At 41.5% G+C, this 12,260-nt stretch overlaps 1 protein-coding gene across 1 annotated transcript in view; it reads left to right on the top strand.

The window, feature by feature from the left end:
- FBN1 (fibrillin 1) overlaps positions 1 to 12,260 on the top strand; it is a 262,621-nt gene that overhangs the window by 106,003 nt on the left and 144,358 nt on the right. The window contains exons 7-8 of the mRNA XM_084817119.1: positions 1,904 to 2,029; positions 9,680 to 9,805. Of these exons, the coding sequence (XP_084673245.1) occupies positions 1,904 to 2,029; positions 9,680 to 9,805 (252 nt within the window). The remainder of the gene's footprint in view (positions 1 to 1,903; positions 2,030 to 9,679; positions 9,806 to 12,260) is intronic.

Raw genomic sequence — 12,260 nt, 5'->3', positions numbered from 1 at the left:
GAGCGCCTCCAGCAGCACCAGACAGGTCGCTTAACAAGATCAGCCTCGGATGGCCTCTCTGTCCCATCAGCCAGGACAGCTAGACTGGTGGGGACGAGGGAGAGGGCCTTTTCTGTGGTGGCCCCCACTCTGTGGAACTCCCTCCCTAGGGAACTCCGTCATGCCCCCTCTTTAATGAGCTTCCATCATGCATTAAAAACGTTGTTGTTCAGGCAGGCATTTGGGGTGGGTTAGGGTATTTTAGAAAATGTTTTTATTGTAGAATTTTATTGTTTTAAACTATTTTTATTGTATGTTGTACATCACCCAGAGTGGCTGGGTGACCAGCCAGATGGGCGATTAATAAATTTAATAATAAATAAATAAATAAAAATTTCTATCCAATACAAATTGGCCTAATCCGCCTTTAAAGCCATCTGGCCTAGTGGCTGTCGTCACAGCTTATGGCAGTGAATTCCTTAAATTAATAATTACATGTTTTGTAAAGTCCTTTCTTTTGGCTATCCTGAATAAACTGCCAGTCTATTTCCTTAGGTGAGCCTGAGTGCTAGTGTCATGGGAGAGGGATGCATAATTCTGTAAACCTCTATCATTCTGTCCACTGTTGTCTTTTTTCTAAATTGAAAACACTTGTGTTAAGAAAAAAGTAACTACTTTTCTAAACTAAAAACATTTGTGTGTTTTTCTGCACTAAACATTTTATCCATCCTTTGTAAGAAAGGTGCAAGAATCACTTGATCACTGGAGGGAACAATCCTATGTCTCCTAGACAGCGTCTGGAGGACATAGGATTTTTCAGATTCCTGGCTCTGCACTCGAAGACAGGGCTCCAAGCTTAGAGCCAGGAAACTGTGCTCCCCTCCCCCTTGTAAGCTGGCATGGAGAGAACCATGCCAGCTGCCTCTCTGCACTTGGTAAATGGAGGGCAGAGACAGGGGAAAGGAGGTGTTCCTGGGGGCGGGGAGGGGAGGAGGCCAGGGCAGCTGGCTTATGACTTTTCCTATCACCACCCCAGCCTCCTTCCCTCCCCCTCCCAGAAGCATCTGCTAGACGGCAAAATTGTCCATCTCGTTAAAATACAGTGCAGGAGATGCAAGGCATAGGATACTTGTAAGCCTCTGAGTTCAGGGACTTACGAGTACCCAGGGCGCAACTCATAGAACTGCACCCTTGGTTGACTTTTTCTGCACTTTTTCCTATTTCTTCCCTGACACTATCTCTATAGCATCCTATACATGGCAAACCTCCTCTCCTGGAATAGGCAGCCTGCTTTCCTCCCCTTAGTTATGGAGGCAATTTGCACGTTACAAAATTACCCAGTTTTAATCGTCCAAATGTACACATGGGGCTTTCGATTGTGAATAATGTTTGCATATTTAAAATGCTAGGATTTCTTGTAATCAACATGGAAGTGACAAGTCAGGAGTGGATTAGGCCCTGATTCTGTATTCCTTGTGGAAAAACTGGTTAAGCACCATTCACAATTGAATGTCACTATTTGTATATTTTGCCATTTAAACTCAGGTACCTTTTATTCCAGAGTACAAAATGTAAAGTGAATTGGCTCTATAGTTAATGTTGTCATTGGGATTTTTTTTCCTCAGCAAACCACGTGGAATAAAAGTCTCCATAGGATGCTGCGCAAGGGTTCTGGATTGCTCAAGTTTACCTTATATACTTTGTACCCTGTAATGGCCAAAGCCTGTGTGTGTTTTCTAACAGAAAATATTCAGGGGACTGCACTAAATTAGTATTTTTTATAAAGTAATTACCAAATAAATTAGGATCTCTTCCAGGCAAGAAGCACAACATGATGTTGGAACAGCAAATTTGTTTTTAATTTTTATGCGGACAAATTGTTAATTGCTCTTTGTGTTTTGTGTGTGTGTTTTTTGCATGATAGATGTGGATGAATGCCAAGCTATCCCTGGCATCTGTCAAGGGGGAAATTGCATTAATACCGTTGGATCTTTTGAGTGCAAATGCCCAGCTGGACACAAGTTTAATGAAGTGACACAAAAATGTGATGGTAAGTTCTTTCAGAACCTTCATATGGAAAAAAAAGAAAACCTCACATTTGATGTAAACTATATTTCAAAAATCTGCACAATTTTTCAGATATTTCTTCTTCACTCAAGCATGCAAGTATTAATTTATTGGTTGCATAAAGTGCATTTAAGTATTCTGCCTCTCTGTGCCTAAAATCTGTTGCATTCCTAGCTCTGCATGACAGTTAAATATTGGTGTTTCATCTTTATATCACAATTAGACGTTTAATACTGGAGTAGTACATACTAATAAATTGAAAGGGTAACATAGTTTGCAATGGCCACAATTGCATGGCACATTAAAACAGGAATTCTGGCTTTTAAAAGCACAATTTGCATAGATTAAGTGCTGGTGCATTCAGCCCATTTACTCCTACATTGCTTCTGCTCATGTGAGCAGGTGAACAAACAATACATTGATAGCTTAGTGTTACGTCTGTACCCAGGATTATGATTTGTGCCCAAACAAGCCAGAATCTTTAAGCCAGCTTAAACCAGGGTTTGTTGTTGTTTATGAATCCTGGCTTGTTGGGGTGAAATAAACCATAATATCCAGTTTGGACATAATGCTAAGCTAATGACCCCTGGTTTGCTTACTTGCTTGTATGAACAGCAAAGCAGGAGCAAATGGGCTGCATCAGCACACAGCTTGTGCACATTGTGTTTTAATAAGTCAGAATTCCTAGCTTACAGTGATTTGTGAACACAGGCAATATTTTATTTCAGAAGTGGATGAAAGGATAGCAAGGTGGGGAGCTATGTTGAAACATATTTTGCATCCCCTCAGCTCTTGCCCATCATTGACACATAAAACTAAGCTCACACAAATGGAGTTTTCTCTTCCTCCCCTCCCCTCCCCTCCCCTCCGCATATACAAGCATATTCCTTTCTCTGAGATGTTTAAAACTTTTTTGTTCCAGCAGGCCTTTGGGGATAAATAGTCTGGACCTGTGAGAATATGATGGATTGATACTATTGTTTATGTTGTTGTTGTCTTTTAAAATTTTGATATTTTATACAATTTTAATACTACTGATGATTTAATTATATTTTTAACATTTGTATATTTCTATTTATATGTTTTAACTGTACAAGTTTTAATGTAAAGCCGACTTGAGTCCCAGTATTGGGGAAAAGGCGGGATATAAATTGATGACGATGAGGATGTTTAGTAGATGCCCACAGAACTCACTCCTCTGTCCCAATAAAATAACATTTGGTAGGGACTCTACTCTGCAGTTTATTTAACATCATGGCTAATCAAATACCAAACATGTATTTCAGTAGATTTATTTAGGAGAATAAAGGAACGTGTTGACCTTGGGAAAATCATCCATTACAGTAAATCAGAACTATATATTAGTAAAGTATAATCCCTGTTAAGGTTGTAATACTGCACAGTTGGTTCTGAATGTAAGGCTGGTTTACGACTCTGCAAACTGGGTGCAGAGGAAATCAAAAAGCTAGCTAAAATAGTAATTTTTACACAACTACTGTGTCATTTTAACTTTGTCTTACGTAAACCAATTTGCAAAGACTTTGCTCCAGACAATTACAGTGTTCATGCTGTCTGCCAATGCAATTGGCAAAAGGGTGGCCAAGGGTGGAAATAGCTAACTTCTCAAACATCACTGGAAGTGTTTCTTTCTAGAGGACAATTCAGTGGCAGCTCAATTCAGATACTAGTTAAATCGGATTATATGGAATTAATATGACTTATTCTTGTTGACTTAAATCCTCATGTTTAATGGGTTTCTGGAAGGGACTGAACTTGGGATGCTGAACTTGGATCTCCCTTAAAGCATTCATGCTTGCAAATCCGATGTCCAATGCATCACAAACTGAGCAAACAGCACTGCAGCTATATTTAAGTTCTCATAGGCTGAATAATATAGGGAACAACCAACTACGTTCAAGAGGCACACTCTGTACCAGAGCTTCAATTGGAATGAATGGATGTTCTGTTTGAAAACTCTTACTAGAACGTTGGCATGTTGTGACAACAATGAAGAGTCATTCATTCAGTAAGGCAATTTATACCTTTCTCAGCTAGTACTACATTCATAATTTATTTAGCAGATAGAAGTGTAGTTTGAGAAGATGTTGGACATACTTTAGCAGCTTTTTAAAAGCACATTGATCATATAGAAGCCTAAAGAGCAAGGAATTTTATAGTCTAAGGAAGTGCATTCTGCAGTGGACAAGCTCTGCTGTATGCCCTGAGCAGCAAGTGTTGTGGAGTTTAGAACATCAATACACCTGTAGAGCATGGAATGAGTTGTGATGTAAGCTCACCAGGGATACGGGACCGGTATTTTTCACTTAAATATGTAACAATTACATTTAGTGCAAAGGAAAGGGTGGGCTAGAAAGTGAAATTAATAAACTAGATATCAATCCAGTTTGGTCCTCAGTGCAAAAGAGCTGCCTGTCCCTGATCAAGTCTGGACCATTTAAGTGGAAATCCTGTTTTTTTTCATTGATAGCAGTTCAGTAATGTTGTGATCCTCAGGAACAGAAAAAGTTCCCATTTAATATTCCTTTCTTGGGGAAGGATAGATGAAAAATGTAACAAATAATTAATTGTCTTATTACCAAAAACGTATCAGTAAAATTTCCAATGTTTACAAGCTAAGACAACAAACTTCAGAGAACCCCAGTCATCCTGTGCATTTGGGGCTGACTTAGGTCCAAATCTAGTGACTGATTGATTGATACTCTGCCTTTCCACCAAGAAAATGGTGCTCAAGGCAGCTAACAATCATTGGAACTTTAACAAACGTATAAAACGTGCTTAAAAACAATAATAAAACAAATACATTAAACACAGATAAAACACACAAAAATTACAGAATAAAACCAGTACCCAACCCAACAGACCACCTTACTTGCCAAAGGTCTGCTTGAACAGAAATGTCTTTGCCTGCCAGTGGAAGGACAACAGAGAGGAAACCAACCTAGCTCCCTCAGAAGGGAGTTTGTATTGGTTCCAGGAGCATAGCCAAGACATTTATAGTGTTAGAGGGGCCTAGAAATCCATAATGCCTTGCTTAAGTTCATTATTAGTGCAATTCCCTTGCTAGTAAGCCTCTGAGCATGTGAAGGTGAGTCAAAAGGCCGATAGCACGGCTCAGTGCATTCCATACTAATGAATGCTAGAAGGCCTTATCAGGCTGTGCCTAGGAAGTGAAGCTGTGTGTTTATGCTGAGATGCAGGTGGCTGTGCTGAGAACCAAACGCTGTTAGTCCATGCTGGGAATGAACGCTAGGGGGCGCTTGCTGCTGTTATGTTGCCTCATTGCTAAATGTATTGTAGAAAACCCATGTTACCCCATGGCTCGTGGTTCAGAGAAGCTGTCTGATCCAACCACTGGGTACGCCTGTGTGCTGTAAGTTACCCAATGAAGTCTCCTTGTAAGTAAACCTTTGAATCTGATTTATCACTATCTTGGCACCTCTAACCTAAGAGTTCACCGCCCATGGCCGGGGCAATACAGAGTTCCATAACCTGGGAGCAGCCACCAAGAAGGCCATGTACCCTAGATGTGTGGGTTTCAAGCTTTTGACTTTCAGGGTACCCCTTAAACATTGGCTGCATTTACATGTAACACTAAGCCATGGTTTATGTTAACCATGTTTTGTTGCTTTAGCAGATAGCAAACAAGCCACTATTTTCCCTGTTTCTGATTTGTTTCTCTTCCACATATTTTGCCAGCCTTCAGAGCAGTTTTGTTTTCAGGGCGCTCTTGTTGGGTGCCTTTGTTACAAGGCGGACGACAACACAAACAAGCCAGGGATAAGTTTTCATCCACTTCTTTGGTGATGGCTTTCTTCTTTTTTGCTGATTCATAAGTGGCCAGCTTAGGAAAATGTGTATTAGTGGGGGGATGGTCTACAAGCCCCCCCCTTTCCAGTTTTAGCTAAAATATGGCCCCCTTCTGGCCTTCTAAAAAGAAGTAGCTTAAGGGCGCTGTCACAAAAGGTAAAGATGCTGGGCACCATCTGCCCACCCCTCTGTAATTTGAGTCTTGTGCAATGCAACACAAGACATAATCTGACACCACTTTGAATGAGTCATTCTTAGAATCATAGGGTTGGAAGACCATCGAGTCCAACCCCCTGCTCAATGCAGGAAGCCTGATTCCCAGGTGGTCTCCCATCCAAGTACTAACTAGGGCTGACCCTGCTTAGCTTCTGAGATCAGACGAGATTGGGCACATCCAGCCCTTTGCTCAACGTCATAGAATCATAGGGTTGAAAGGGGCCTACAAGACCATCGAGTCCAACCCCCTGCTCGATGCAAGAAGCCTGATTCCCAGGCAGTCTCCCATCCAAGTACTAACCAGGTCTGACACTGCTTAGCTTCTGAAATCAGACAAGATCAGGCACATCAATCTTTTCCTCCTGTTGGCTGTTTCTCTTAAATAATTGGTTATTGCTCTGGTGGGCTTTCTTAGGAGATTTCCTTGCTGGTCACCAGTATTACATTTCTTGGTTGATAATCACTGGTGACCTGAAAACCATAGGTTGTGGACTCCTCAGCAGCAATAATAAGAATGAAATAGTAGCAGCTGGATTGTTTGGTATAACGTGAGTCCTGATTAAGGGGCGGGGGGTGAAGGTAGTTGCAAATGGATTAGGTTCAAGTATTTTCTGACTCAAGTTCCCCACTGTTTATCTTCAAATTGGTATTGCCTCTGTTTACAGAGGGTCTGGCCTTATTGAACGCAAAATCTCCAGGCTTTATTTTAGGGCTAAGCCTAACCTAAACAGCATTTCACTGTTTATATTGGTGTTGACATTAATATAAATACAATTGTCATCATTTTAAGTACTCTGGTTTCATTGATGTAATGGCAAATATGGCTGATGACTTTCCAGACATTAGCAACATGAGACAAAACGTAAGCCCATTAAAAATGTTATGTGCTTTTATTATAGAGAGACTGAGGTCTAGTTTGTATAGTATTTACAGCACCATAGGCACTGCCATGATGCGGCTGTTCTCTCGTTTGGGGCTTTGTTTCTAGAAAAATAAAATTGAGCCTCTGCATCTATTTGAAAAGACTGTCTTCTTAATCTGGAAACCCTGGGTTGGATCTAATTATTGTCATGCTTAGAGTAGGCCCATTGAAATCAACAGGAAAACTTAGTTGTGACTGACTTCACTCCTGTTGATTTCAGTAGGTCTGTTCTTAAGCGTAACTAAGGCTGGATCCAGCCCCCTTTCCACTTCTAATTTCTGGTGTGCGATGTCCCTCTCTAGTTCCTTATTGTTAAGGAAAATACTCTCTGCACCCGCTCAGACCTATTTTCACCTATTCTTATTTCATATGTTCTGGGGTTGAACCTTGGCACAAATTAACTGGTGCTCATACTGCTGCTGGAATCATTTAAAAGCAACCAGATCATTTGGGTAGACCCTTTAATATGAACCTAAGAAGATCCTTATGTTCATATCAGAGATGCATCCATTCATATTAAAGGTGCGTCAGACCAAAGATGCATCCCAACGTAGCTAGTCAGAAGATTTTAGAAAGTCCTCAATAACGGTATGTCCAAGAAGGGCAGTAGACATTCCCTGCTGTTGCTCCCACACCAGCTGTTATTCAGTGGCACACTGCCTCTAAACGTGGAGACAGGCCTGGTAGCAGGACCCGAAATACTCAGGTATCTGCCAAGGGCCCATGCTCCTTAGAAGGGGCCTACAGGACTGATGCTATCACTCCCAGCATCGCTGTTGACTCTGTTGTCTTCAGCTGCCGCCTGACCACTCTCTCTCCCAGGGGCATGGGTGCTGCTGGCCTTGGCAATGCTGCTAGCCTGCCATACACCCTTAGTGGGGTTACCTGGCTGCAGTGGTGGCAGCAGCGGGGGTGCTGTAATAGTCTGTGAGCCAAGCAGCTGCTTGATTCCAATCAGTACCTGGTGGCTGCCATATTTTATCTCCCACAGTGCTGTTGGAGATAAAATATGGTTTCTACCAGTTGCTGATTGGTACCGAACAACTACTCAGCTCACAGACCATCGCAGCACTGCCGCCGCTCACTTGTTTGCCATGGAAGGAGGAGGCTGGTGGCTGTAGCTGTGCTGCTGTGGGGTGGGGAGGGAGTGGTGGTAGGTGATGGGGGCCCAGTTGTTCCTGGGGGCCCACCAAGGGCAGCTTACTCAGGGCCTGTCAAAACCTGTCTCTTGGTTTGCATAGAGGTACGTGGCTAGAAGCTGTTGATTAAAACCTATTCTCCATGAATTTGTCTAATACCCTTCTAAAGTCATCTAGTTGCCATCACTGTGTGAAGAAGTATTTTCTTTTGTCTATCATAACTCTCCTACTGCTAATCAGTTTTGTTGGATGTCCTCGGTTCTAATATTATGGGGGAGAGGGGGACAAAAAGCACTCTCTTTCTCCCACCCTTCCTCCCCATTTTGTTACACAATGTATAATTTTATAAAGTTCTGTCTCAGCCTTCTCTAACCTGATGCCCTCCAGATGTTTTGGACTATAATTTCCAGCATTCCTGACCATTGGCCATGCTGGCTAGTGTCGATGGGAGGGTACCTGATTGGAGAAGGCTGCTGTATTTTATTTCTCTGCTCTATCTTAATCCTCTTTTAGACTGCAATCCTACATCCACAACTGGGAGTAAACGGCATTGAACTCAGCGGGACTTACTTCTGAGTAAATATGCATAGGACTGCTCTGATAGTCCTTTTTTCTAACTACAATACCGCAGACACATTAGCCTTCCCACATAGGAAATGTGCTTAACCACTCGGCTTGCTGTTTTCTACACCTATTCAAGCTCTACAGTATCCCTCTTGAGATGGGCAACTAGAACTTCAGTATAGTATTCCAAACATGGCTGTGCTATAGATTTGCAAAAAGCCCCCATGTGGCTGTGTTAATCTTTTGTAGCAAAATCTGTTGTCATTATCCCCCCCCCCCGCCCCCCAGTTATGGTCCCCTGTCTTTTTGGCAGCACTGTCTGGCCAGGACCTGTCCACATATTTATTTTGTATCAAATGTTCCTGTTTGAAGAAAGCAAGAGGATGGCCTTTTAAACAACTCCATGAAGCAAATTAAAGTCAAGGCTGGAGGCATATGCCTGCTTTTAAAAGACAAACAGCAAGACAGACAAATGTGGAGGTTTGTTGCTTTACAGCTTCAAACTGAAGAACAGCGTTGGTGATTTATTGCTTTTGCTTAAAGCCTTAGAGTTTAAACAAACAACGATGATGCCAAACTACAGTTGTTGTCCTGAAACTGTGTGTGTGTGAACTGTAATAAAAAAAACAAAGAAGTTATTCCAAAATGCCATAGATGCCATGCCACAGATTAAGGAATAATGAGTTGAAAGCAAAGATGGTTGTAGAATTTTAAAAAAATGTCTCTCTTTGTGCTATGCTTGGTATTGGGGCCAGAGGAGAGAAGGTTCCTTAGGATCCCCGTGCTTTACCCACATAGTGAATACATTGCCCAGCGTGGGGCTGCTCTTCTTTGGCATAACTTTAATTGATGTGATTGTAGGTATTAAAAGTCATTAACATAATCTTTACATTTCTAAATAATACTGGTATTTGATACTGTCATGCTAACATGGTCAAACTGCCCTCTCTTTCTTAAACTGTAGATATCGATGAGTGCAATACCATCCCTGGAATCTGTGATGGGGGAGAATGTTCCAACACAGTTAGCAGCTACTTTTGCAAATGTCCTTCTGGATTTTATACAGCCCCAGATGGCTCTAGGTGCATAGGTGAGTAAGGAATTGCAAATGTAAACATGGTAGATGTGGAAATGCCATGAATAATTCCATGAAAATGAGGACATGGAACAACGCTCCTTTGAACTCAAATGAATCCAAAGAGTGATCTGAAATGTGGACACTCACATTAAATAATGGTCTTATGGGCTGGAACATTTTTTAAAATATGAAAGCTGGGAATCTCAGAATGCAGAATTCTGAGGATGGATTATTTTTTCTGTATACCTAAGCATCTCCTTGATGGTACCTTTCTCAAAATGGCTGTTCATATGTAACGTCCCCTCCCCATCTTTACAAACAACAAGCTTAGGACCAGGGTTTGGGCTCCCATGCTTCCTTCTTGCATTCCCCTGCCCCCATTACACATTGAATACCTGAATTGGCAGGTCTTGTTTATTTTAAGGTAGGATCCCCCTTGAACCTGGGTTTTGAACTTGTGCTTCAAAGGAATGTGAGCCCAAGGTCCCCTCCCAATCCCCACTGCAACCAGGTATGAAAAGGGGGGAAGTAATGTCTTAAATAGCCCCAAAGGACTACCACCTAAACAACTCCCACCATCCTCAGCCAATATGGCCAATGATAAGAGATGATGGGAGTTTTAAGCAACATCAGGGCTCATGATGGGGAAGGCTGCTTTATAATTTCCATGTGTTTAGTATGTGATCCATCTGTATGTGATCTAAAATAGGCATACAATCTTTTAGTATTGTCCTACAACAGGTATAAAGAAACAACTCACTGTAATGTGTGTTCACTTGTTCCTGAAAGATAGCACACAGGTTCAAAAGCATGTTGCGTTTAAAAACCAATGGCAACAACATATAAAATGCTCATATAGTTCAGCAGCCTGCAAAAATAAGGGTGCATATTCCTGTGTTATTTTTTGGCTACCATACACTGGGGCATTCTAACAGATGTGACATGAAAAATAAAAGAAAAACATTTTCAGGGGAGAAGAAGGCAGGAAGTAATAACCACTCCCTTTAGCAAAAAGAAGGGATTATAACAGTCCTTCTCTTGTGACTTAATGTCTTTCTTTTGTTAAGTCTGGACAGTTTCTCTGTGGGTGTCTGTTTGAAATGTGATATGTGCAGTCCCAAATGCAAACTCTGCGTATCAATCCATGTCAAAAGGGTTCATTCGAGGGGAAAACGCAGAGCAAAATTGACATGGAATTAGAACCAATCTTGTAAAATTTACTTTTTCCTTTGAAATCTGGAATGAATTTACTTTGGGAGGTGATTCATTTTGGAATTATTTTTAATACATCGAGGGCTGTTTTCAATGTCTTGTGTAGTTTAGAAATCAATAAGAGTATGTTACAACATAATACATTTTCCTTGCTAATTATCCAGTTTAATGGGAATGTGCAAACTCTTTCCTGACCCATAGACCAGCACCATTTTTATGTGTTCCCCTTGGGTTATATCTTGGTGACTGAATACCCCTTCCTCTTCATGTTTTTTTGGAAGCTAGCAAGACAGCACACTATCTTTCACAGTATTCATTGAAGTTTCCTTTAAACTAAGCTTTGGACCCATGTGTTCTGTGTCCCTGATTCTGTTTGCCTTTCCCTTCTATACCCAGGATGCGAATAAGCTTTAGTCAAGGGCAGCCAAACTGTACCAACAATAAATGGTTGCTTAGAACACCTGGTGAAGCAGGGCATGATCTAAGAGGTGCTCCCAGAATCCTTTACAGCAGTGCAGAGAATGTTGGGCGCAACTCTCAGATTACCTCAGACTGTGCACAATCTAAAAGATTGTGCCCCAGCATTCTCTTTGACATTGGGGAGCAGCTGTAGCTCAGTGATTAGAGGACATGCACGGCATGCAGAAGGTCCCAGTTTCAATCCTCTGCAACTCCAGGTAGGACTGGGAAGTATTTCTGTCTCAAACCCTGGAGAGCAGTCAGTGGCCAGCCAGAGTAGACAATGCTGAGCTAGATGAACCAACAGTCTGACATGGTATAAGCCAGCTTCATGTGTTCATTGCAACAGATCTGGGTGGCAAAATGTCCTGGTCCACCTCTGGCTCTACTTTCAAAGCAATTTTATTTTAATAGCACACTCCGCACCACTGCCACAGGATCTCTTACAGATTTCAAACTTGGTTTCATTTCTCCCTACATCTTAAGACTGAAGTACATTAGTTCAACGATTGGGTGTTTAAGTGATGACAAGAAGCAGTGAAAATAGTATTCCAGGCCCTAAGCCATTCTTAAATTTCAGCGTCATTTTCAAGACAAAATGTGCTAAATGTAAAACACTACTAATTATCTACAGATAGTCTGGATCTGTAAACTGCACATTTGCAATAGTAAAATAATGCTAGCCAAAACCTGTGGAACTGGGCAAAATATCTAGTCTGGAATTAGTTACGGTACGTTAGTCCTGGAGCTAGGGCCGTTTTTCACAACGCAAGACGTTTGCATTTTCTGTGTCTGT

The sequence above is a fragment of the Heloderma suspectum genome, chromosome 11, assembly GCF_057233095.1.
Source record: "Heloderma suspectum isolate Gila_16-S chromosome 11, 16-S_ref, whole genome shotgun sequence".
Classification (NCBI taxonomy): domain Eukaryota; kingdom Metazoa; phylum Chordata; class Lepidosauria; order Squamata; family Helodermatidae; genus Heloderma; species Heloderma suspectum.
This window is presented reverse-complemented; position numbering and strand designations above follow the sequence as displayed.